The 27,901-nt window shown below is 38.6% G+C and overlaps 2 protein-coding genes across 3 annotated transcripts in view; both read right to left on the minus strand.

The window, feature by feature from the left end:
• Nucleotides 1-821, minus strand: part of klhl14 (kelch-like family member 14) — a 15,014-nt gene extending 14,193 nt beyond the window's left edge. The window contains exon 1 of the mRNA XM_071491105.1: nucleotides 680-821. The gene's annotated coding sequence lies outside the window, so the exon portion shown is untranslated. The remainder of the gene's footprint in view (nucleotides 1-679) is intronic.
• On the minus strand, nucleotides 747-27,670 carry LOC139628916 (coiled-coil domain-containing protein 178). 2 transcript variants are annotated; one of them, XM_071491103.1, is made up of 20 exons: nucleotides 27,492-27,670; nucleotides 27,065-27,185; nucleotides 24,120-24,256; nucleotides 23,967-24,025; nucleotides 23,798-23,877; nucleotides 23,161-23,379; nucleotides 22,824-23,044; nucleotides 21,480-21,622; nucleotides 20,267-20,420; nucleotides 20,034-20,129; nucleotides 19,740-19,876; nucleotides 19,453-19,636; nucleotides 19,271-19,333; nucleotides 18,793-18,921; nucleotides 18,558-18,671; nucleotides 18,190-18,335; nucleotides 17,718-17,877; nucleotides 15,283-15,432; nucleotides 11,878-12,012; nucleotides 747-9,507 (listed from the first exon to the last, which is right to left on the minus strand). In XM_071491103.1, the coding sequence occupies exons 2-20, from the start codon at nucleotides 27,120-27,122 to the stop codon at nucleotides 9,379-9,381; spliced, it is 2,514 nt and encodes an 837-aa protein (XP_071347204.1). In that variant the 5' UTR covers nucleotides 27,123-27,185; nucleotides 27,492-27,670; the 3' UTR covers nucleotides 747-9,378. The 2 variants fall into 2 exon arrangements, with proteins under 2 accessions (XP_071347204.1, XP_071347205.1); XM_071491104.1 differs by having other exon boundaries at nucleotides 23,161-23,364; nucleotides 27,492-27,669.
• Nucleotides 27,671-27,901: the final 231 nt, after the last annotated feature.

Genomic DNA, 27,901 nt, shown 5'->3' on the forward strand with positions numbered 1-27,901 from the left:
AGCTCTGGTCGTAAAGCAACAAACAAAAACGCAGTAGTTCCCACAGCGCGCCGCTCTCATTCATTCTCAACCGAGGAACAAGATGATTTAAATGGAGGCTGAGGTTTTGAAGGGCGCTGTCAAAACAAACCGAGGATACGGAGATGCTGCAGCGCTTCCCCCCCTCCACCACCACCTCGGTAACGCGGCTGAAGTTGTCGGATCAGGAAAAACAGAGACCGCCGCCACGGTGGACGGATAACATGCAGCATTCAGCCAACACTTATCCCTTCTCCTATCTTGCTGCACACCCCCACCACCACCCCCCCACGACACACAAAATGAGGACATTACACATCGCACAGATTTACGGAGTCACACAAAAGCAATTAGTTTTGTCTCCGAGCCCGTCAGCAAAGCAGTATGGGTGCGTTTCGCTTTTTTTTCCCCAGTCTACCCGAGTTACGCGGACGTGAGTATCGAAAAATGTTCACTGAAATGCAGCTTTCGGCAAAGTTAAATGCAATGTGCATCGCTAATGTTTTCCTAGACAGGAGAAGAAAAAAAAGGCTATTTCTATGTGCGTAATGTGTGCAAACTTGACACAAGCGTGCGGTAACGTTGTCGCCAGATTCACTAAAAGCGCCTGTCACAACTAAATGATGTGAGCAGCTTGAGCCTGAGAAGGAGCCAAACTTACCTGACTTCAGCTCTTGACCAAAAAAAAAAAGAAAGTAAGCTTCAGGTTCCCAATAATCTCACTTGAATTGTTTTTCCTTTGTTCTCCTTTTAAGAAATGTCCTCTCCTTTAAAGTCTATGGTCGGTGGTGTCTCAAAATAACCATTGATTCCAACTCATAAAGTCACTATTTCAGGTTATTTGTTGACGTTGATCATTTGTTCTTCTGAATTAACAAGAAGTGTGTGAGTGTGTGAGAGGGAGCTGTGCTTTCTGCAAGAGAAGAAGAAGAAGAAATATACGTGTGACAAATTATGCTACCAAGAAACAACACATCATTATCCTTGGGCCTGGGGCTCAGTGAGTCGTAACGAGAGTAATAGGAAATCCACGGTTGGGGAGAGAAACGGTCGTGCATGGCCGGTGGAGAGAGACCATGCAGGGGTATGGATGCTGGAGAGACTCGCAAAATTATGGCTCAAGGCTATTGTAAAAACTGTCGAGCGTAAATGACTGCGATTTCAAACATCTATGGAAGAAAGAAAAGAGAAAGGGGGAGAAAAACCGAGTCTTTCCCTCGCTGTTATAGAGAGAACCGTCAAGTTTTAGTGCGCATTGCTAATTAGTCAATTTCTCTCTGCCTTCACAGCCCGACGACTTTGCTGCTGAGCTGAAACTGCTAATTTCTGGGACCAGCCTTTTTTTGGCTGTGAACTGGATGGATGAATGGCTTGTCTCGCACAAATGACAAAAAGCCCCTGCCTTAATCTCCATCGCCAAAATAACCCCTCATCTCATTCTGCTCCTGCTAGTCCTTCAAAAGAAGGTGCTCTACACAAACTCAAGTTTTGCATCTGTATCACAAATAACACACACACCACAGTGTCCTCGTTATGTTCATAATGTTGAATTAAAGCATCTGAAACCTCCTTTTTCATTTCACATGTGAGAAAAAGAATCGGGCCACGAACACTATTAAACACAAAACATGACCAAAGTGACGTAAAGTTATGAACAACACGCATGAAAATAAAGTGTAACACAATATACAGTGTTATCATGTGCTAATATCTTGTCTGATCAGTTCATTGTCTCACAACCTGGAGGCCTATAGCTGCAGGCCTGGAAACACAAAGGGCTGAAACCTAATACAACATCCAATAGGTGCACAGCAGCGTGTTCTGTGTGAAAGTCCTCGTTGTATATTTAGATTCCACACTTTCTCCTCCAAAACCCCTGCAAAGTTCACAAGACATGGTGAAAAAGAGATTCCTCGTTGCCTGGTGTGACTGTCCACCTGACCTTATGGATCACATCAAGCACTGTGTCACAGACAGCCAAAGCTGTGAGCCACTTGGTAGTTTCAGTCCTGCATTATAAGTCTGGTTGCTGACATACCACATCGTTTACTTTAACGTTAGTACACAAACTCCCCTCACTTCTGTACAGTTGAAAAATTGGATACAAAGACACCTACTTTCATTATCTGAATTAGGATTGTATCCGTCCTAGGACCCTGTACATGAATAATCATGTTATCCTGATCACTGTGGGTGGACAAGCAGATAGTTGCAGCTTCAAAACAAAGAAAAACAACATACTTGGAAATTCAATCAAACACAGTTAGATATGACTTATTAGGACAGAATAGAACTGTCAATTAAGTAAAGAGCTCAATTAGAGTAAAAAAAAATAAATAAAACTTACATGCAGGACTCCCGTGGGACCAGAAGTGACAGATACCTCACAAGTTATGAAATGACAGATAAGGATAAATGGGTTTGTTCATGTACTATGAAATAGAGCAACACAATGCTACAGTTGAAGCAATAACAGGCCACATATAGGTAGCATTTATAATAGATGGAACCAGGACATTGTTTGATGTTTGAGTGTTTGACAAGCATGCGTATCCTCCACTTGTAGTTATACTGAACAAATTCATTCTACATGAACTGTGGGAGATGACTGATTAGATTGTGCACTGCAACTCAAATAATTATCATCACTGAAGGAAAACTATAATACTGTGGTATTAATTAGTGGTTTGAAACCACTAAGAAAGCCGTTTGTATTTTTGTTTACTGTTATTATTGTGTTGCCTCATTTTCAAAGCGCTTGTCACTGCAGTGCATTATAGTAGTTCGCTTTATTTTCACTTCGGAGTCACATACTGTTATCGTTACTTGCTCCCAGTTAGCACTACATTACCCAAGTCTCGAGCGAGCTATTCTAACGCAATAAAATGACCGTTTCCAACTCTTTCAGCTCTTTGTAGCAACTCAGTCTCCTGAGGCCACTGGTCTTCAGATTGCAGGGCGTTTATGGTTGTAAGTTGTTGCAGTGTGCAGGGGGGGGGGGGGGGGGGTCATCAGATAAGAGAAGAATTTCTAGACTAATTAAACCCTTTGAGACAAAGAATCACACTACAGTGATTTACAACTCTCTGTACCAGTTAACCCGACTCATATTTATCTGTCATATTACTCAGATACCATATCTACCTCTATGGGTAAAAAGTCTTTACATCTTTTTCTCATTATACTGAGAACACACGAGGGGAAGATATTACAGTAAATAACAACAGTTACACGGGATTTAAATACTGTAGTTCACTCATAATATTAATTTTCAAGGAGATAACTGCTAAAAAAAAAAGAAGGTACACAAAGATCCCAGTCACTGACCATCTGCTCCATACAGTGCAGTAGTATGATAAGCTCCTCATTTTACCTAAGCTACTGCACGACTTTTGTGTAATGCTTACATCACAGCACATTTTCTCATCATATATAACACTGCAATTTTATGCATATAACAATACATAAAAATAAAAGTAAACAACAGAAACTGCAGACGTTATTGTGGCCTTGAAAAACTGATTAAAGAGTGAGCATTTAATCTAATCAGTGCAATGAAACAAAACAAAAGGAGAAGCTCCAAAGTTGTGAATAGCAAAGTCTACCAGGCATAATTCCTTTTGCTGGCTGCTGCAGAGGGGTATGCTAAGATAGAAAGTATTATTTTCCTAAATGGAAGGTGTCAGATGGTCACGGAAATGTGATCGGCTGTTCAAGATCACTGCTTCCCATCTGCAATTTGTGACGTGTGAAAGATTCAGCCCAAATGTGCTCACCAAGCGTAAATCCTCAGCAGTTTCTCTTATCGTGGAAAAGCAAGATAACCAGCTGTTTACAGATCAGAGAACATATCATATTAATATCATGGAGAGGGTGATATCATCTTGTTTGTAAAATATTTTGTTAACTAAGTGTGGTGTGGTATAGCAACCTATAAAGTGAAAGTTGTAATTTGTATTTTAGTAAAAGTGATGTAGTTTAAAGCCCTTTTCTGATAAAAAAAAAATATATATTGAAAGGGAGAAAAGAGAAAATGCTGCAGGGAGCCTCTTAAATGAGACTTAAGTGAAACAAAATTAATGCAAACTGTAGGTTATAGTAAATACAAAATTATAAAGCTTTCAGCAGTTACACTTAAATTAAAGGCACCCCCCCTCAATTCCAGTTAACTGTATGTTTTAACAGCAGGGCTACTTTGATTCAACATCTGTCCCCCTGTTTTTTAATATGATCTTAGAGTTCACAGTTATGTGAGAAATGATACTGTAATGTAATATGACTGCTTTGGATATGTAAACAGTCACTATACAGTATTCCATGGCGCTTTGATTGGGACTTCCTGTTCCAGAGTCCCAGTAAACTGCTACTTTAAACCGTCTGTAGCAATGTTTGTACCAGTTTATCATCTCCCGAGAGGAACAAATGAGTGAACTTGCAGCACAGGTTTAATTTATGTAGGTGAGGAGAAAGTGAAAGGGTCAGGTAAAGTGCAACATTTCTAATAGCAGCTTTGGTTTAATGTGATGAATTTGTAAATCTGCACAGATGCAGTCACCTGTTAACTTGATTTAATATATTTTTTACATACATTTTTATGCTGGGACTGATTAGCGCATGCTTGTCATCTCAGATCAAACTTAGTCAGAGATGATTCATAAAACGTCCACTGTGTAATAAATTGTAAGCACTTATATTTGCCATTCAGGGAGTATGGGAGGCCTGCTGTTTTAAACCCCTAGATCCCCACACATGGCGTAGCCACCACAGACACGGCTCAGAGAGTCAGCCAGCAGCCGGGAGGTGAGCAGAAAGGAACAGGCGGTGTCCCCTCCAGAGTGAGCACAGGAGCGTGTGTGTGTGTGTGAGTGTGTGTGCGGCATTCTCAAATGACAAAAGGATACCAGTTGTGCAGTTCAGGTGGGAGGAGACATGGAGGTGGTATGGAGACTCACCTGAGGGAGAGTCTGGGCTGTTGGGACCGGGGCTGTAGCGGGGACCAGGAGATGTGTAGGGGCCGCAGGAGGCCACTGTGCCGTGGAGGAGGTTTGGGGGTGCTGGAGGGAGAGGGGGCTGCTGTTGCGCAGTCTCCCCAGCGTGATGCATCTACCTTCAGGGTGGCAGCAGGCGTGGAGTGGGGTGCGATGGAGCGAGCACGGGCTCAGTGGCGCGGTCACCTAGGGACGCTGAAGCTGCTGTAGCAGGACTGATAGTTATTCCTTGAGAGAATTGCAAGATGAGCCCCATTGTATTAGCAACCCCCTTTTACTAAAACTGTATCAATGTTCTCAAGACTTAAAAGAATGAAGTTGGGGTGTAATATATCTGACACATATCTGAAAAGCAAATATAGTGCAGTTTTAAGTTTTATATTTAGAAATAAGAATATGTTGTTGAAGGACTATGTATAATCTCTACACAGTTTCTGTAATTTATATCCTACACTGTATGTTTCACTGTGAATCAGAATTAATGTCGTCAGAGTTAAACTTCAGTAAATTCCTTTGGCAATGGGAAGCCAGCAAATTATTCCATACTGATTTGAAATTCTCAGACATTAAGCTTTTTAATTTCCAAGCCATACTTTTGTGTTGCAACTGTTTGAGTCGTATCTTTTAGAAATTCTCTGTGTCTAATATGGTCAGCACTCCCAATTATTCACTCCACTGACAAGTGAAACAAATGGGACCAACCAGTGCATTCTGTATTATCTACACCCCTTGGATTCCCTGACAATAATTAATACAATGGCAAGCTGCTGTTACCAGCCCCGACGACATGAGCTCAACAACATAAGCTCTCCCTTTCCAAGAGCTCTTGAGAGGAAATTACATCCAGCAGTGAGGTCATATACATCGCGGCCACTAGCAGCTGGGTCATGTCATACTACTGTCTGGCAGCCTAGATCAGATAAAGGCCCTATTGTAGGGTTCTGTTAACATCACCAGGTTATTATTCACATCATTACACCATGACTTTAAGGTGCATGGAATATGTCAAGAATAATATGAATGTAGTCCTGACCATAGAGATATATGCAGGCTTTAGAAGCAAAGACTGCCCTATATATATTAGGGAAGTTCATTAATATGCCACATGATCTTACTGAGGCAGCAGTGCTGATGACCTCACTGGTATGGTCACACACCATTATGTAGTGTTACTTCATTTCCTCATAACACAGATAAACAGGGAAATAACATTACTAATATATCATACAAGTAGCATATACTGAATGTAAGCGGTGTTAGTTTATTTAGGTGTATATTTTTAAATAGAAACAAACATTAGTCTCATGACAAAACAAAAATAAATACAGACAGAATTTGTGGTTTAACAGTCAACTGACCAATATCCTTTTAAAGAGTTGTCATGTAATCATACCAACCCCTCTTATTTTAGCCTGTGAGGATATTAACAGGTTTTTTAATTATAGAGGAGCACATTCCCCCAACATCCATTAAAGGAATGCCATGCTAATTTTAAATCCTCGCAGCAGGCATTGGCATCAACAGAAGAAAAGTGGATGAGTTTCTCTTTAACAGCTGTAATTTGTGTTTTCCAATCACCATGCTGATTTCTGCTCATTATACTCACACCGGTAAGTGAGCAAAGTTTGGATTGATTGACTCTAATTAACTAAAAAATGTTCCAAGCCATGGATTTATTATCATGCTAGCTAGCCACAAATGTCAGAGACTTTCACAAATTATTATCCTGTTAAGATAAATATCTTTGAAATCAAATGAGTGTGGAAACACAAGGAACATGTATTGTTATACTGATGAATTTGTTTGGCATGTTTTCTGTGGAGTTCCACATTAAAGACTCACCTGGGCAAACACACAGTTCCAGTGTATTGTTCAGCTGCACAGTATGACTGAATGACAGATGCTGTAGCTCAACTTTAAAGGAATACACTCCCTAATAACCTAGTGTAGTGCATAAATACTGTAGGGAATGTTTAAAAATATTTATTTTATATTTTATATCTATATATTTATATATTATCTCCATAAGATAAAAGATATTAACAGTTACCGTATGTAGCAATGCAGAACAGCGTGGTCCCTTCTATATTAACAGAGGACCTTTTCCCTCTTGTGTGCTCCAAAACTTGGCAGCATCTCCCTCATTGATATTTTAGACACAGTGGCACCTCTCTCCACTCACATTCTTTCTTTGGCTCCATCAGCTCCATGGCTCAACTCTCCACTTGCCCATGAACAAAGACAGGACGGTTTGAGTGGACACCTCCATTTTCCTGGTTTTAAAAAGATCTCGCAACAGAATTTTAGTTAGCTTGAGAAGTCTGAATGATGCTCTGATTCACTTGGCTTCACATCAACGATCAAAAATGATCACTGAAGTGAATCCAAACGAAACGGGCCCATCGTCTGCATGATGGCGCCAGGCTGAAACTGAGAATCATGCTGCTTGTAAATCAGATTTTCCCCAACATGTCTCTTGCAAAATATGCCTTTACACAAAATTACACAAAAAAATCTTCTAAACCAGCTTTGATATATCACAGACTACAACAACATAGTAAGGCTTGTGCTGTATATCCCATCCTCAACATACTGAAACGTGTGTAATGTGAAAGAAAATAAATCTCAGCTGTCAAGTAGTCCCCATCAGTATTTCCACAATCCACCCTCTTTAGAGTAGCAGCATTTAGGTGTGTCCACTTTGAGGCACGTGTGCAGATAAATGTGATGACATCTAGTTGTGGCTCTTTTTCATTTATTTAGGGGATTGATTAGATGCAAGGAGAGCAGATAAATGTGTTAGGGAGGGACTTTCTTTTGAGATATTACCATATAGCCTGTAAGGAATATCAGACAGACTGAACATTTTTCTCTTCAAGGTGCTTTTGGAGCTCTAGTGGCATCACGGTTTTGTGAGTAGTCAATATGAGGTATCACGTTTATGTGTGTGTGTGTGTGTGTTTGTGTATGTGTATGTGTGTGTGTTTGTGTGTGTCACTGTACAATATTACATGGCATATATAAGTGCAAAGCTATAGAAGAAAACTTTATTCACTTTGCAGATAAAGGACACCATAAAAGTTCTAATATTTCTTTTTTTTAAACCAAAATTACATTTTGTATGTATATTCCAATTGACTTAATAATGAAGATACTTAATTTGAGATGAAATGCTACGACCATGTTAAGATACTAAACTGGACCATGTTGCAGTCAATTATATCTCTCTAAGGTTGTTGTGTCCATACTGCCCCCTTCTGTCTCCACTAGTATGAGAGGCATCCGGCGTATCAACAAAACAACAGCATCTCTATCAACCAGACACAGACAGGAGAGGGACACACATATTGCTAAGGAGCAGTATAAAAGCACCAACCTAGACCACACAAAAATTGGTGGGAAAAAAAAAAACAGCACTTGAACTCTTTCAAAAACTAATGCCATGATTAATAACAGATTTGTATTTTTTTTAAGAGAATGTAAATATTATTAAGTATTGTTTATCCAGAAAAATATTTTACTTAACTTTTAAAGTCTATATGGAGCAGACATTACTGTTGCCTACTATTAGTATGACATTGTTGAAACATGATGAAACAAAAATCAATTTTCTACAAGTACTAAATGTGATTCAGTTAAGATTCCAAATTGAAAACAGTGTTTCCCCAGGGTTCTTTAGAAAAGCCAGTGGATAGTGCACACACAACATCCTTTTGTGCACACTATTTACCCCTGGATTGCTTCAGGCTAATGTCTCAATAATTTTCACTCCTTTCTCAGGTCCTTCCCACAAAGGACTTAACTAATGATCCATGGACAAAATGAAGCATTTAAATTTATTCATTAATCATTCATCTCCAGCTCATTGAAAATGCTAAACTTCCACAAAATTAAGATTGAATATTGAAAAGTGATTGAGGGAGACAGCTTTCAGAGAGTAAGGAGAGCAGAGAGAGTGGAGGAGTGCGCGGCGCGATTACAAAAACAGGGGCTTTCCGGAGACAGTGGTCTTCACATGGGCATGGTCAAGGTGGGCAAGGTGTACTAAGTGCTAGTTAAGGTCACGGGGTTTCACTAGTTGTAATTAGATCTTGGAATCTGGAGAAGCGTAGAATTTCTGTCAACACTGCCTGTAATTATTCTCTTTTCCAATTAATGGTGACATAGATTAATTATCTGATGAGGCAAAGCCAATTGCAATCATTCACCCAGCTAAAATTAGATCAGTCCTGACAGCAGCATGAAAGTCACCTGTTTCATTGTTATGGATTTGCTGCAAGTAAAGAGGGGGGAATAGTGAAGCGTGCTAGGGTAAGTAAGTTGTCTGGTACAGGTGAATGTCCAATTACACTGCTATTTGAACTGAAGGCATCTACTCATTCGATCCAGCGGCATCTGGACTGGCTTGTTTGTTCACCCCAGCATCATCAGTGGTAGTAGAGTCATCTGTCAAGGATTGCAGGAACGCAGAGATGAGCTGAATTTCCTCTGACAACCCCTCCTGTTTGAATAAGGGGCAACCAGAAAAGAAAAGAGACTAATTAAGAAAATGCTGTTATTTTTCAAAAAGGCAATAACATAAAGTCCTCGCTCTGTGTGCATCCCACAATAGTGAGAATAAAGGTACCATCTTGTTCTTATTTTTGTAGGGAAGGAGAAAAAGAGGCTCCTGTTGAACCACGTCCAGGTTCAGTGCTCTTCTGTTTTAAAAACCTCAGCATCCAGTTTTTCTATTAAACTGCCTGGCACTGTCAACCAGCTTGGGAATCTGAACCGGCGTAGCCATGCAGAAATTCTCTGACTAACAATTATATCAGAAACAGGATCTTGGATTACTGTCCCCTGGGACTGGGGCAGTGGGCGTCTGCTCCAATCATTACTGGCCATTCAACAAGGCTCTGCACTGCTCTCCGCTGTTAGCCATTGTCAATTATGCCATCCCTAGTGTAAACTCGCAGAACACAAAGCTGAACTGCCAGTTCTGGCAGGAGTGTAACAGGATGACAGCCCGCCGCACCCCACTCCCACTCCCACCCACAATCCACCCCCACCCACTACCACCCACCCACCCTAGGGTTCCCCCGGCCTTCCTTCCCTCAAGCTACTTTTGAGCAAACTGCTATTTGGTTTCTGATTCAAGCACGCCTTAGCTGTGAAAGCACTAACCTGACCTCTCTGTGTTCTGCTTGTGAGGTTAAGTGGACATGATGGATTAGTACAGGCCTCATCAGGATTCAGCCTGGTTTAACTCCAGTTACAACTGGTATCAGTTCAATTGATTTCTTCATTTCTTTTATATACATTGGCAACTGATATTGATAATCTGTGCTTCATGTAATTGTGGGTCTTGAAGCCTCTGTGTTTAACTCGTCCCTACTCAAAAAATCCAGTGCATTTTCACTATCTGCATACTGTCAGTGCGTTTCTTCATGGATCACATTCAAGGTCGAAATATTGAGGTAATCATGCAGATTGTGTTTTTATGGATGCTCATAAACTCATAAAGAATTTCTTTTTTTACTCATAGAGGTTTTTCTCCCTGTGTACTTTTTGGAGGATAGACCCTGAGTCGGACTGTTCATGAGTTTAAAGTGAATGCTGCCTGCTCTGATGGACCCTGTGCTGAGCTGTGACGGGTGACGGTGTGGTGCGCTTGAATACACCAGCTCTTTTGTCCTTCACACTCTGCAGCTCTCTGATAGCTCCTCCCCCTGTGCCCCACTCCTCCCTGCCTTGAGCTGTGATCTGCTGGGGCCTTTTGAGGCTGGGCCGTTGAGACATGGCTGCTCCCTGTAATGTCTGGACCAGACCTATCAAAAAAACATGTCAGCAGGCAGAGGAGGAGGAATTGAGATGGAAGCCGCTTAATAGTATTTGCACCAGGTACTCCCCTGGAAAACCTCTAATCAAATCTTAGCATATTTTGCCTCAAGCATATCTGATAAAAGTCATATCACATTTGGTGAACAACAAATTGACCAACAAAAACAAAAAAAGGAATTTTACACAAAAACAACAGGCTGCAACTGACAAACATGGCTAGCTGGGGGTTTGGGATGCCCTCCTGTTAGTGTGAAGAAGACGTAAAAAGGGAGAAAGTGATCCATAGTATGGTTGCATGCTGCCTGGCTCTGCGGTAAAGCTGGACAGGACATTTGATAAAGATTCATCACTGTCCCTCTGTCCGCTTTGACCTCATCTCACGTCACAGCACAGATTAGACACCGATTATCCTCTAATTGAAGATCCTTACTTCTCAACCTTGCAGAATATGCTGCTACTCTTCTGCAAGACAGACAGAAGGTTATTCGTCTTACAAAGAAGAAGCTGTAACATAGATATCTTCCATTTGGTCTAATGAACTGACTCGAAAATAGTCGTGAAGTCAAAAATGCCCCAGCTAAACAGGAAACAGGCTCAAATGTTAATACAATGTGACCATGCACAATGTGTTGTGTATATAGAGTTATCTAGAGAGGCAGAGCTAGCCTCAGACACAGGGTCACTGCATAGGCACTCTAGCAGACACATCATCCATCACATCAGTCTGTGATCTCATGAGTGAATGTATAGACTGTAATGTAAGAATGGCGTCTTTCACTCCACCATAGCAGAGAGGCACAAAGCTTTGGTGGAGGTTTGCCTGGCTGCCCTTGCCTGGCAAAGAAGACACAAGGCAACTGACGAGCCGGAAGAGGCTCAGACAATACCAAGCATAACATGGAGTTACTGTAGTATGCAAAAGAATACGCTACCATCTGGTAGAGCACCTAGCCCGGGATAAAAGTTGAATAAAGGGATTTGCCATTTAAATGAATAGTTACACTATGTGCAATTTTCCCCCCTGTTTTACATGTATATGTACAAATACCTGGGCTGTTTTTATTTTCTGGTTGGTCTCTTGAGAGAGAGCCTGGCATCGGTCCAGTTCAGCCTTGCTGTTGAGGCTGCGTTGTTTGAAGTATTTCACCAAAGCTTTGTGCATCCTCTTCTGCAACAAAGAGAGCTAGGGGGAGAGAAGGCAGAGAAAAGGAATTGGTAAGGCAGGAGAGGAAATTAATGGCAGTGTTCAAGAAGAATGATGGAGGGGAATAGAGAAAGCAGTCAATAGCCCATTCTGCAGTACACGGGCCTGACAGGAATTTCACAGTCTCTTGGTTTCTCTGCCCACTCGTGTGCACTCATCAGAATCCAGTCACATCTGGCTGCCAGGATGGGGGGTTAATTTTCTCTAAATGCTTCAGCAGTTTTGTTCTAGCCGAGGCAAACTCTGTGACTGCAAAGCTGATGAGTAAAATATTTCTACTTCACCCAGTTTAACTTTATACCAATCCCCTCAAGACATATTTTACACATACACACAGAGTCATGAACCCCCCACTGAAACCAGAAATTATTCCTAGTCTCTTGGAAAGACATGCTGCTTGCTTTATTATTTGAACACAGTTTCAAGCAAAGAGGTTTAAATTCTGATAGATGCCATTGCTTTTCTTCCCCCTCCATCTCTCTACTCTTCCTACAAAGCTTATCATTGCTTGGCAATGTGTTCCCCAGTGCATTGAAAACTAAAGCGAATTAGCTCAGTCATCAGCTCCTGAAGGAAAGACAATAACAAGAATGCTCTTTATGGTGTACCCTGTTAAAACCCAAGAGCTGAAAGCCTCCACATAAACAAAGCAATGCTTACATGTACAGTAGATTCAAGAGGAATATTATAAGAGGTGCGTACTGGCAAGTGCTATCAGATGCTAATTAATAGTGTCTTTTACAAAGGAGAATTTTGCATATTTGAATATATTTATACTTGTTGAATTTAGATAAATTCATGTCTTATGAATACAAATACTTTCATCCTCGCTTAAAAAAAGGCTAACTCTTATATTACATAAACCATCTGAAGGGCGTCTTAATTGGATAATTAATAAACAGGACACATTTTTTTCACTACAAACATAAAAAGGCTTTGTATGTTTGTTGTGCCTCAATACAAGTCAAGTTTAGTGTTAAATGGTCTGTATCTGAAATACAGGTATATTAAAGTTGCAATCTGTTGTGTGTGTGTGTGTATCCTACTGTATGTTCTTTTGTCCAACCTGTTATCATGGAGTATGGCATATCACCAAAACTAATATATTTATGTGCCTAATGATGCTCTCCAATCTCTGCTATTAAGAAATGATGGTTGTTAGGTTACACCTGTCCTAGATGGTCATCATTATAGAATAGATAATTCAGTTTTACACACAATCATTGGTGGACAAAGTATTAAGATCCTTTACCTAAGTTATACTGAAATATAATTGTGCTGAAAATATCACATAAGTGCATAAGTCTGCAATTATTATTATATGTTATATTATCGGATTGGTAGTTCAATCTTTTACAGTGCATGATATTTTATAAGCTCATCATGTGTTTCAAGTGTAAAATTTCAATTAATTAACTAATTACTAAAGCTGTTAAATTAGTGTAGTAGCATAAAGAATATAAAATTCCCCTTTTCAGAAATTAAACTACTCAAGTAAAGTACAAGTACTTCAGGGGCTTGAATACATCATGTACTTCCACCACTGACTACCATTCAAGGTAACAAGGCTGACACTAGATACTCCAAGCACTGGAAAGTTGAGTAATTTCAGTTTTAAAGACAGACCTATACAGTGACTTCAACATGTGAATATCAATTATGGGTTGTGCTATGGAGGTTTGGAAAAGTTTAAATTACAATATGTAATTCCCACTACCAAGCATTCTTTGTACATGTTCCTTGTCTTAGGTGCTTTCTGTATTGCTTTGGACAAATAAGCATGGTGCTAGAAAAAGTATTCATTATAGAAGTAATATTACAATTGAAAATGTCAACATCTTTTTTGAATGTCTGTACTTTATGTCAGTATATTTTAAGGCATTTTGTGTAGCAGCTGTCTTGAAATCATACTCAAGATTGTTTTAAACTTGTCACCTCAACTGTATGTCAGGGATGCCTGCTGTGAAGATTATTTTTTTAAGGATACCTAAGGAATGGGTTTCATTGTGTCCCCTAGTTGTATATAATAGAAGAGATACATAAACCCCAGAAAATGATTGGTGTGTGTCAACTCACACACATGCACTAATGTTCTGATCTCTCAAATGATCCTGACAGTGTAAAATGCATCTACATTGCTGCCTCCAGTTACAAGCAAAGCAGTGAGGGTGATCTCTCTGTGTAATACATGTACTAACTGGGACATATATATGCAAACATTATAAGGATAATTGGAAATTAAAACTGGAAAAAAGAGTACTTGAATGTTCCTCTTTAAATCAGATTAAATGTGAGAGGCCTGCGTCTGCATTTCAGAAACACTGTTGATTATGAGCTTGTTATAAAAACTAAATTTAGGCATAAAACACTAGCCGAGAGGCTGCTGTTGTAGAAGTGTAGAGTTGAAACAAACAAAAATGGTGAAGGCTGAATCCAGAGTAAAAGAAAATCAGGCTTTGATCATGAGCGTGGAAAATCCTGTCCACAGGATTTTATTTTTGCATGCATTTTTCACTTGATAACATTCATGCAGTTAGATGAGGAATTGCTCAAGTAAAGGTATTAGTCATTTTTGGAACAAATAATATGTATTTTTCATTGCAGGAGCAGCGTGGCTTCTTCCTGGTGTTATGGTTGTCATGTGTAATTCTATTCCAGTTAAACAGTGTCAAAAACTATAAACATTAAACAGTAAAATGCTGCTGAGTTGTCTCCCTCAACTAGTCAAGAAGTCTGATGCTGTTTTAGCACTGAAGGCACATTTAATGTCTGATCTTTACCTGTGTTTGCCCCTGATCCCCAACCAATTACTGTGGTGAGAAGAGACAAATTTGTAACATAACGATAATAAAACATTTCACCTCTGACCACCTCACAAAAACTATAATCAGGAAAAAGTAGAAGTTATAGTATTTACATGTACCATCAACCTCTAGCTTTACTCCCCTTGGTGGCAAAACTACATAGTTATCATTACATTATGTCACATCCATCATCCTCCTCCACTCAAGTTATCTCATCATTATTAGATTGCTGCAGTAACCTCCTCACTGGTTCCCAAGCTGAAACCTTCTTAAAATCACTGCCCATGCAAAGAAGAGTGATCTAGTGCTAAGAAGAAAAACATGGACTAGAACATAAGGGGAAAGGACATAAGATAACAGCAGAAATCTAAATTCATTACACATATCTAAAATGACAGACAGGGTGACATAAACTAAATATAGCAAAAGGTTATATACACCTTACCTGTGTGTAATAATTAAAAGATTTATGTTCGTGGTTTTTCTTGCTTAATGCTGACACTGCCTCTTGTTTGGCCTCCATGAGAGTCTTCTTAAGACCTTCATACTCGCTTGCCAGTTTTTTATTCTCCTCCAGTGCAATTTTTAGCGCTTCCTATGCACACATGAAAACAAAAGGTTAAAACTGTAAAGGTAAATAATATGTTTACAGTAGTGACTAAATGACCACTAAGACACAAGCAGGCGCAAGGTCAACTGCAGACCAATATTGTAAATACTGTTATAACTACGCTACAGTATCACTAGTGATACACTGATCTGACTATTTGTGTTCCAGTCCTGATTCTGATACAATGTGAATATTACAATTTGAGCAGAGAGCATTCACTAATTTTAGCAATGTGTTTGTAGAAGACCACAGCAATACTGTGAGAAGAACAACTGTTGAGGCAGCACGATGTACAGTTGAGATCTAAGATATGAAGATCTACATAATGGATGATCACACAGATCAATGTTTTCATGATTCACAATCTGCCATGTACAGATACCAAAGGAAAAGATTCTATGTAGTGAAGGGAACTGGAGATTCAATATACAGCACTGCAGATACTGTATAGTAACAATACTCTGACCATTTACAAGATAGAGTAGTTGTACACCTGACCTGCTATGTGTGCATGTACAATACATGCGCTCTGTATTTGGGCTGTTAATTAAAGCAATACAAATAGCAGGCATACAACAATGGACTCTTTTCTGGGAAATCAAGCAAATAAATCACAGTGAGTATGTGTCTCTCTGCGTGTCCCCTTTTCATTTGAACAGTGTTTCCCCAGTACTGGATATGTTGTTGGTGAATATCTCAACTCTACCTGCAGACATAATGAAGTGTGTCTCTGCAGTAAAACAGAACAGCACTAAAGTGATGAGTTTAACCCAGCAGAAAGAGGGGCTGTAAACATGACAAATGCCTGCTATTGATTTCAGGTTTAATTACTCCATGCAGCACTGACAAAGCCCATCTGACGCTGTTGTGAAGTGTAAATGGAACAAATTACACTTCATTGCCCATAAGAAACTGATTGCGTCGGCAGTTTGCATTGTTTACTTTGTCCTCACCAAATGACAAGCCTTGATCAATTCAAAAAATAGGTGCATGTATGAAAGCTGAAGTCCTTTCAGATGTGTATGGGTTCAGTAGAGAAGACCACAGATTTCTAACAAGTCAATCTATTTCACCTTAATATATTCTGTGTTTGTATCTTTAAAAACAACCGTGTGAGGTTTGTATTTAATACAGACACATACAAACTCTCATCTGGCTATTTGTTAGAATAACCTGTATCAGTTTGTGTTTAAAACAGGAACAGCAACCTACAGGAGCTTATGAGAGTTTAGTATTGGGTCAGCATCTTTATAAGAAATCTCATATTTGAGAGTGTCTGACCATTCTGCTTCATGCACTGTGACTTCTGAATGCACACTCTGGTTATTATGTTATGCTAATGCAGACATAATGTGTGCTTTCTATTGGTCCAAATGATTAAAGTGACCAATTTCCTTAGAACTTCAGACTTACTCTGATCTTTTTATTTGGTGAGGAGTATTGTTGTTATATCATCTTATTTCGTCAAGTGAAGAGACTAAACCCTTTTTTTTGCATGGCTAATTTTTATCTGGCTAATGGGAGTTGTGTCTATGAGGAAGACTTCTAATTCTTAAATTGTCTCACACCAACAACTTCTTTAAAGTTGCTGCACTTGGATGCATGGCGGCTTAAGCTCCATTGCCTTTTCTTGTTTTGAACTAATGCATTCTTGATCACCGTTTAATGAAACTATATACCACATGGCGATTTCACATTAGATAAGCCATGTGAAACCCCCATCAGCAAAGAGGCTCTGGCTGGGGCTGATAATCCTGCAGATGAAAACCTTACAATAAACAGGGGTTTCTCTTACAAAGGAGTGTTCAAATACATGCCATTTTATGCACTGTATACTCATGTTTTTATGAGAGCCTATTTGTGACATTAATCTAAAATAAGTCCTGAATATATGCTTATTTGATATTGTGTATTGTATACTTATACTGAAAATTGCCATAGGAAATGTTGACCTACAGGTAACAAAATAGGCAAAGCATCTCACCACGACACGCATCATCAAATTCGTCCAGACAAAAGACTATAACAACAGTGAGTTGTCATTTGTGTGAAAAGCACTTAAACAAGATGGCCATGGCTTGTAATTTTAATTGCACACAGTTCTTTTCTCTGCATCTTAAGGGAAGTATTTTGACAGGCAATGTGCTGACACTAATCCACAAACAAATAAACAATGAGATGTTTTTTTTACAACTTGCCTCTGATTTCACTGCACATGACACAAAAAGACATGTATTTACGGAGAGTTACACTGAACAACATTTTGTTACCTTGGTGTCTTCCATTTCCTTCTTTCTTGCTGTAACATGAGCGGTGTGTGTCTGCATGGATCGCTGTGTTTGTTGTTGGCAGTTATTAATATCAGACTGCAAGGTGCTCATTATGAGAGCAGCTGATTTGTTTTTGAAATCCACCACATCAAACACACTTCTGAAAGGAGAAATGAAATATATACAACAATATTATACCTCTAAAATCATTAGTATTATTATTACTCAAAGAAACACAGTTATTTAAGAAACACCTAGCCTTTTAGAAAAAAGCTGAATACTTAAAGTCAGAGAAATACTAAACATTTTAATAGTAAAGGTTAGTTATTTTTTTGAGTATTTATTCCTCTCTTCTCAAAGATGCTGACATTGCCATCACCATTAAAAAAGGTTGACTATTTTCCAATAATTACAGTAATTTCCTTAATCTAAACCATTTTGTTGAGTGTTTCCTCTGAAGAACTAATCTTACTGAAGTTCCGCTATGGCTTCTGGCATTCTTTCAACTATTTTTTCCATTTTATCTGAAGCATCTTGGTAGTCTTTACTCTTCGTTGTAAGGTCACTGATCCTACCCAGAGTGTTGTCACATCTCTTTATAGTGGCAGTGTGTAAATCCTGAAAACAAAGAGTAGCATTAATGTTGAAAAAAGCCTGCAAACCTTACTTTGTTCAAAGTGTTTAGAGCAAGAGATTATTTTGTTCAACAAAAAATGACATGATAAATAGCTGTGACTAGCTTGGTGCTCAGCAAGCTCTACTGAGTAAACCTGACTTTGCAACTTATTCTTTGACTCCAGAAGAACTACTTCATGCAATCCTTAACTTTTCTTCTCTTACCTGAGCAGCTTTCAGGTGGTCACATTTGAGTTTTTTCTCCCTCTCAAGGCTGAGTAACGTGTTCCTGTGCTCACACTGAATCTTTTCCAAATTTTCTGTCACTTTCTTGATTTTCTTAACAAAACAAAAAGTAAATCACAAATGAAGCTTTAACACATTTTCTATAAATTCTTGCTTTTTTTGATATAAAATTATCTACGGACTAAGATGAATTATTATCTAGCTTTATCAGTACCTCAATTTTTGTTTCCAGAGCTTTTGTTGCTGAAGATGCATCTTCAAATTCTTTCTGAAGTTTTTGGTTGGTTAGCTCTGAGCTCCTCTGCTGTTTTTTTAGTCCCTCATTGATATTTGCACACTGACCCTGACACAAAAGACAAATACAAGGCAAAATGACATTACTCAAGTCTTAAAACATGAACAGGGGGTAAAAACAATTATGAGAAATGTAAAATATTATGCAACTGAATACTGCTATGCATCTAAAACTACCTTTATGAAACTCATAATGCTCAGTTTTATTGATACTGTCTGTCTACTGATACTTTGTGAAGCCTTTGTCTCCATGACAACATAGCTATAAGCTTGTGTTCCACAGACAATGAAAAAGTTAGCAGATTTCAGTTTAAACCTACTGTTTGCACTGCAATTTTGTGATGACATTCTCTCCCCTCTTCTCAGAGTGAAGATTCTCAAGTGCTTCATACATTTACCTTCAGTAGTTCTAGAGCAGTCATCTGACCTGTCAGATCTTTCCTCAGGTTTTCAATCTCTTTCTGTAAAGCATAGAAAGTGCACTGAGTAACACTGGAAAGAGCAGTTGGCATTTCATATTTTCCTTACAAACTGTAACTTGTGCAGAGTACATTGTATGTGTACATATGTTGTCACTGACCCTGGCCCTCTGTTCTTCCATGAAGGTGAGCTGCTCCTGTTCCTCCAGCTTAGTCTGGGTGACACTGTGCTGGGCTACAATTTGGGTCGCTTCCTCCTTGGCCTTTTCCCACTGCTTGTCATTGTCAATGATTTTCTGGAGCATCATCTTCCTCTCCTCGTGCATCTGCTTCACTGCTTTCTCACTAACAAAAATCACACAGTAAAGTCATGGTAGACACACATGTGGCCTTCTACTGCATATAGTAAAGCTGCATGTTTCTCCACTGTTTTGGCTTGACATTGTACCTCTCAGAAATTTTTATCTTGTAGTCTTCAACATTCTGTTCATATTCCATGTTTTCTTTGCGGAGAGTTGCAAAAGCATTACGTTTTAAACAGAGCTGCTCTTCTATGCAGGAAACCTCTGCTTCCCCGTTAAGTTTCTGTGGATAACATAACATACAGTGCCATTGAATGAATGCACAAAGCACCTTACAGTGCCATGGATTAAGACATTATGAGCAAGTGTAGCTGCACTGAGAATCCATTCTCAAATCCAGTAAGTTTTTGGGACTTTATTTTGTTGCTAGTGTGACTTACAGTTTTCTCAATATCTTCTTGCAATGCAATTAGTTTCTCTTTTAATTTCTTATTCTTTTGCATTTCATCATCAATTTGAAGTTTCAACTGCAAAATCTGTAATAAAAGCAGAAAAAAACATGAATTTGACTACTTTCATACACTGCTGAAAGTTACCTTTTTGAGAAATGTAAAAATTTAAATAATATTAAATTTATTTATTTTAAATAAATTTAAATAACAATATCAGTTACCTGGTCTTTTTCAGTTTTCTCAAGCTCCATGATTTCAGGAATACGTTGCGTTATGGCTGCGCACTTTTCTTCTGTGAGAGCAACTGTCTTTTCAGCATCATTTATTTCAGCACATAGACCTTTCTCAAGCATCTTCAATTGGTTTAAATCTTCCCTGAAGAGAAATTTTTTTTTTCTTTAGTTATTAAGTTGGTGGATGAACCTTAGGAATCAAATGGTAACTCACATAGCATTGCTATCATAATATTTTCCCAATAATAGCGATAGCATCACAACCTACATGATACACAATATATTGCAAGAATATAATTTAAAATACATCATGACACCTGTGTAACTGTTGAGGAAAATATACCTGTGAAATAGCTTTTTAAAAAGCAGGAATTCAACCTATATTTCATTTACTTCATTGTGATTAGCTTTCAGTTTCACAGTTTCAAGACGGTGGATATGAAACCTGGTCTTGGCTTTGTCAGCATCAAATGACAAATTAAAACATTGCCATTAAAATGATGCCGAGTCCATTATTTCTATACATCGGGACACCTGCACCTGTTTGTAGTCAGTTTAACAAATGGCTGATGGCAGCAAATAGATTGCTAACCTTACATGAATTTTAATATATGTTGGCTTGTGCACTGATATGGAACGTTGATTAAACTGTCCTGTTATATGATATTAACAGACACCTGCCAACCAGTCAGAAACAAGTGTTCTCCATGGCCATGGCATAATTTTAAATACAAAAATGATGTTAATGAGAACTACAGACAACTATGACTTCTAACTACAGCATATAGTTGTTAGGATAAATACATCTGATTATTTTTTATATTCCAATGCAAAAAATTTGCTTCCTGAAATTTCCTTTGTATTTTGGTAGTGTACTTTGGACTGTGGACCTATGAAATCACAGAATTAAAGCATTTGGAAATATAAAAAAAAACACACCACACTTCTATAACAGACAGATGGACAGAGGCCACAACAGGGCAGAGAATTCAGATTGTGCCCTGTGAAAGCCACTAGTGATGCTGAGTATATGCTGTAGATCAGTATGCATTTTCTGCCATTACTACTAATTTAACTTGTAATTGTACTAGAAATTGATTAAAGGTATACATTTTATGAGCGATGTCTCCTGTCTACTCAGCTGTACTGCTTTGATGGTGAACCTGTTTTTTTTACCACTACAGTTAGGACAGATACTCACAATCTGTTAGCCAGCTGATTCTTCATTGCCAACAGTACATGGTGCAATGATATTTTTTCATTGTTGGCATGCAGTTCCATCTTTTTTAACTCCTTCTCAACCATTATGAGATAACTTTCTGTTTTTGAGTATATTTCATCAGCCTAAAACAAGAAGGAAGGTGGTTATGGGCTTATTATTTTCCTCAGATATTATTTATATCAAACAATTTCCTGACATTAAAGTCAACACATTATCCTGCTATCAAATCATACTCTGTAGAAACTATACATTCTAAGCCTACAGTTAATCACTACCACAAGTCAATGAAGAAGCAATGCACTTTGGGGCTTTTATATTTCCTCTTAGCTCTGGTAAAAATCCTAGAAAATCCAGAAAGCTGAAGGCTAGCTATTAACCCTAGGCCCTCAGTAAGCCTGGTTTTAAGAATTCACACTTCAACATTACAGCCCCTGGTAAACATCTTAAGAAAACTCACAGTGATTAAAAAAAGAAACATTTCATTTGTTTTAACACAGTCAGTCTGGTGTTTCATTTAGCAAGCATAAAGCTGCAATAGTTTCTGGTCAAAGTTGACCTATTGCATGTTGATCCATGTGTTTCTTACCTATCATTCTTCTTTCTACTAATATACTTCCATAGCATATTTGCATGTAAACATTAAGCTCAAAATACAGCTGGGTCTTAACAGGTCATTATATTTCAATGCATCCTGTCATAAACAAAATAAATAAGAAAAAGAAAAGTCAGGAAATCATCAAAGTTATAAGAATTCATTGTCTGGAGACCATGAATGTCTGGACCTAATTCAATGGCAATCCAGTCTGTTGTTAAAACAGGGAGATTTTACTCTTGAGATTTTACTCTAGAAGTGTTGGGTGGACACTGGACCAACAGACTGACAAACGCTTCAATCCCTAAGGCCATGCCACTCGTGGATGAAAACTGAGTTAGAACAGAGCGAGTGGGTGAGTGAGATGGAGCTAGTGTGCAAGGGAGAAACTAGTCTGTATGACACTACAGTACAGTTGCAATCTAAAAAAAACGTGACTTAGACATCTTTATCACATTCAGCTATAAAGTAACAAGTACATTAATCTTGTCTGGTTTGACTACAAAAGAGAACCAAACCTACAGAACTGCATTTCGGAGCTTGACACAACACAACTGTGTTCACAACACACTGTTGGATGTTAGCTTATCTAATTCTTTCAAAAATGTGTAATAAATCTTCAGCTTCCACAAAAGACAACTTTTAACCACATCCCTGAAATAACAGGTCACCAGCTTTAGTAGATTAAAAAATATACTCATGGTAATAGAATAAAGCAAATTAGAAGCTACCTCGGTTTGTGTAGTATTGATTTGATTTATGATAGTTGTCTGGAGGTCCAGGTTTTCTTTCACAATGGGAATTTGTTTTTTGGCAAAGTTGATGTCCTCCTGTAAGTGTTGGTTCAAAACCTCAGTGTGTGACAGTTTCTCCTGGACCTGGTCAAGCCTCTCTCTTTCCAGTTTTAGCTGCCACTTCAGTTCAGTGATGTCTCTGATGCAAGCCTCATGCTCTAAAAAAGCAAGTGAATTAGAAAGTTCATTCATTGTTGTGGGGGACAACAGAATCACAATACATCACAAAGAACAGATCTACGAAGAGATGATAAACCATCTTACAGTTACTAACCTTTTTGAACAACAAACGAATGCTCTTGTTGCTTCCACAGTGAAATACTGTCAACTTTGCTCTCCAAAAATCTTTTTCTTCTCTTTTCTTTGTGGAGAGCTTCCTCTGCATACTGCCGATCAGCCTCCAGTCGCTCAATTAGATACACAACCTCTCCAAGGACATCATTTATTTTCTTCAATAGTGGCGATAATGGACAACTTTCTGGAGGATGGAAAACTTTACAAGACTGGCACATTCTATTGTACTATCATCACTTTCAACCCAATAAACATAAATATAAATAGGTAAAACATTTTTGCAATGCTACGTTGACATAAACTGACCAACCACAAAGCACAAGTGAACATAAACCTCATTCATGGAATTATATTAGCATAATTGCGAAGTGGATAGCATATAATTTGTTATTATTCAAGCAAAAGATGTGAACCAGTAAGTTGGACTCCATTATTGTCACACTGATGTAACCTGCTGCTGCATAAATGAAACAGCATCTAAACCTAGAGCTTCTACACTGCTGCTCTATTGTCTGCATGGGTGTTGGGCCCACTGTTTGCTTTTCTATGACAGAATAACAACTGAGAGAAAATAATTTAGAAATGACTTTATGGTATTTGAAAAGAAATTTGTTCACCTCTTGCACTAATTGCAACGCCTTCGACAAACAACTCTGTAGACATCACTGATTCAGTATCTGAGTCTCTGGATTGAAATCTGTTAAAAAAGGAGTTAAACTCATGTCATATTTTGACATCACACTGATTAAGACAAACAGAAAAAAAGAGACCAATAAAAGACTTCACCTTAAAGTTTTGCTGTATTGGTGCTTGTCCTGGTCAATCTGTGGCTGATATTTTCCACACTGGTTCAAAACAAAAGAAAAAAACAAACACATTTTCATTGATTTTTACTCCTGACAGGATATTTGGGTTTGATCACATCTAACATCATTTTACCTGCTGACACCAGTTTTCCACAGTCATCTTCAGCTCTTGCATATGGTAAAGAGCATTGTTGACACATGGAGAGGGACTGTTGAGCAAAGCGCAGGTGCGACGTCTACCAGAGCAGACAACTTGAAGATCAGCTTGAGCTTGAGGAACACAAACAAAACTTAAGAAACAAATGCTTTCAGGGAAGTAATGATGAAAAGCCAACCCTACCTCCAGCTTTTCTTTACCTAATGGCACAAAGCCCCTGAAATATTTTATAAATAACACACTGACAAGTCATCCATCAATGAAAGAAAATCATAGAACAACAGACTTTTGTTGGAACACCCTACCTCATTAACTTTATTTTGAAAAAGTAATTACAAAAATGTATTTGGCTGTGAAAGATGTTCTATGATTCCTCTCTTTCTCTTTGATTCTGTTTGCATAGACTGCAATATATTGAAAGCATCAGTGAAAGAGCAGAGACAACTAATTTGAACATCTTAAGACAAACCCAAGGACACACTTCTTAGTGGTGAAAGGACGCCATCTGGCTGAAAAAAAGGGTAAAAAAAAACAAACAAAACACCAGTGGTGCAGACTGTAATCTATTTGATGTTAGTGGCAGGAAGTTCACTATACTGTATATTATTTCAGTGTGCAGTATGTGAATGCTACCACAAACACTTTTAATTCAGTCTCTGGGTAAATAATCTAATAACCACAGACTTAGTATAACAGATAGTACTGGAACACAAATAATATGTACAGTATGCATTGAATTTTTCTGAACTCTAATATGTAGCCAACAAAATAATAAAATATCTTTCCCAGTTAGAAATCCATTTCTGCAAATGTAGAACTGAGAGGGCTTCATAGTAAGCAATACATTTCATTTAATTTTATTTCATTTTTTGGGTTTTCCATTATTTTATTTTGACGGCCAGCTTCTGGCTGTCATTGCTACATGTATAGAGTATACTGTTTAAGGCTGCAGTTACTAATAGTTTCAACAGATTCAGTAGCCACTCACAAAAGTTACCATAATTTGGCCAGTGGCCTGTGTTTAATTAAATATTAAAAAGCTGAATATTCTTCCCAAGATCTGATGAACGCAGCCCAATGTTAAAATCTACATCAGTTATATGTACCCATTAACAATGGAATGCTTAATGTGTAGTGCTCATTATTTGTAGGTTTTATTTTACATCCAAGAATTCATGTGAAAGTGATAGGTCCTCAAATATCCAGCAAATACTTTCAGTCGATAGGTGTTAAGACAGGAGCAAGATGGGGCTCTTTCATTTTTTATTGTGTTGTTTTCTTAACTATTTTATGGGACTTTTTAAGCCTTTATCAATGAAAGTAGAGAAATTAGGGGAAACAATGGAGACTGAGATGCAGCAAAGATCCCTGGCCAGACATGGATTGGGATGTTGCGGCATCTTACTACCCAAGCTTCAGGGGCACCTCTGTGTAGTGTTTACTCGTGCTAACAATAAAGTCTCGGTAAACAAACAATCCTGTTCTGGCGCCAAGTCACCAGGTTCCAGTTGGAGAGGGGATAACCCCCCCCTACACTTGAATTAATGGTGTCCCTTGTACCATTGACCTCAAGTCTGCAAACCAAGTCTAAGAAGACCAAAAGGGCTATACTGAGAGGCAACTTGTGAGAACTGAGGAATGGAGGGAAATGTGTGATTCTCTTCGCCATGGGTTGAGTTGTAGCTGAAGAACCAGGGGTGAAATGTGTTTCAGGTGCCCAATCAATCCAGGCCCAAACTCCCTCTTATCTGTGGGTGCAACTTTGCAAATTGTGGACCAGCCCTGGATGAAGGGCCCACTCCCAGGATGAGAAAGATGCAACAACACACCCACAAAACAGCAATTTAAGCGTCACAAGTGTTAGTATACCTGTCTTGCTGAAAGTGCCAAGACAGTGACATTTTTTGTTGCCTGGCAATTTTTTATGGACAGCATCACGTCTGTGGGGTAGTTAATAGGCCCCTTCATTACGGTTTTCAGTCTACTGTGCATAGCGAGACAGATCAATACCCCCCAATGGAGATACAACCAAGCTTCTGTCAGGGACCTGCAGACAAATAAGTACACTAATCAGTCAGGAAAGGGTAGGCCACAAACTCTATATTTGGAACTAGTTGAAGCTTTCCCACCTCAGATGACACTCGATACCATTATTCTCCATTAATTAGTCAAATGGCCAATGAATGAGCTGACTCAGACCAATACAAGAGCAGAGGAGAGGAAAAACTGAGGGGGGGGACCTGAAATAAAGGCCATCTGTTGCTGTGCAGTTTAGATGAATAATACACACTGAAAGAACCAGGTGGGGTAGCAAAGTGGTAAGGCAATATGTCAGCGGAAGGCTGAATTAGCTCTAAATCATAATGGCAGGGTATATTATAGCCATAGAGTAGGCCCACGTTAGTCTGAGGGCCAATCACCTTCCATTTAGCCACTGATATTAGATATTAGATAGTTGCATTATTTCAGCATCATTCAATGCCATTCATCAAGACCAACCAATTAATTTTATTGTAAACAAAACCACAGACCATGAAGGAACAAACTCATGTTTATTCTGACGCTAAAAATTAGAAAAAAGCTCAAATCATGTACGGATTTAAAATATCAATCAATTATACTGTAAAGTTTCCAAAGGTTGTTTAAAATCAAAGAAACTCAGTATGATTTGAGACAAATCTATATATATATATATATATATATATATATATATATATATATATATATAAACAAAAAAAAAAACAAAAAAAACATTGTATTTCAGTTAAAGAGGTGAATTTATGAAAGACCAATAGTGGGGAATTGAAAAAAAAAATGCACAAACATAAAAATGTATAAAAATCTACCATATGTCAAATGTTAAGTACAATAGTAGCGTTGAGTCAGTTAACTAACCTTAACTAACCAGTTGTTCTTCTCACCTGTTTGACTCGGCCGTCCTTCCCTTGATGGGAACCTGAGGGGTTCAACGTCTGGCATTGCTGCAACTTCCCCGATATTAACGATAATATCACCGATTTTCAAGTAACCTTTGAAAGTAACCTGTGAAAAAGTAGAGGCATTTATGTTCAACATTCACCTACATCCTCTGAGGTAGACCAGACTGTGTCATTGTTTGAGCAGCAGTTTCACATTGGATGGCACAGGTTGAAATTCTGCTGTTAGACTCACGGAGAAAGTTGGCTAACGCCAGCTAAAGTTGCAACTGATACCTTCACTCATATGTCGCTCTCTTAGCTAACGTTAAGTTAACGATTAATTAACTTGGCTAATGACAAATTAATGAGCTGGGGCGGTCGTTGCCATGGCAGAAAGTGAAAGCGAAAAAGTGGTTGGCTATTAACTTACTTGTATTACTGCAATTTTGGCCACCAGCTATCTGTTAGCATGCTCGAAGTTTTTCATTGTTCTTCAGCGAGACTGCGCTGCAGCTGTCCTGTCAAAAAAGTAGCTTTTTATTAAAGTTTTCTCCGAATGAATCAACTGAAGTTGCTGTCAATCTTCTGTGGCGGTTGCTAAGCAACAGTGGGCTGCGCTCGGAGAGAGAAAGAGTTGCGTTCAAGAGCAGCAGGGAATGTTTGGGAATTTGTTTAGCAGCACTGAGCAACACCTAAATTATCATGCAGGTGGGAGTAAATGGATATGGACTTCATTTAGATACTTAGCAATTACAGTGTAAACACATGCAATTATCAAAAGTAGTCATGCAGAAATTGTTCATTGTCAGAGTTTTTCTATTCGATATTATCTTTTTTGAA

This window comes from Trachinotus anak, unplaced genomic scaffold (genome assembly GCF_046630095.1).
Source record: "Trachinotus anak isolate AG129_WGS33_773 ecotype Australia unplaced genomic scaffold, CSIRO_AGI_Tana_v1 ptg000012l, whole genome shotgun sequence".
Classification (NCBI taxonomy): Eukaryota; Metazoa; Chordata; class Actinopteri; order Carangiformes; family Carangidae; genus Trachinotus; species Trachinotus anak.

Coding starts and splice junctions, on each gene's coding strand:
- LOC139628916 (XM_071491103.1), bottom strand. CDS start 27,122: ATGCCAGACGTTGAACCCCTCAGGTTCCCATCAAGGGAAGGACGGCCG. Junction 24,026..24,119: donor TGGAAAACTGGTGTCAGCAG/GTAAAATGATGT, acceptor GTTTTGAACCAG/TGTGGAAAATATCAGCCACA. Junction 9,508..11,877: donor AGAAAATAAAAACAGCCCAG/GTATTTGTACAT, acceptor TTATTCAAACAG/GAGGGGTTGTCAGAGGAAAT.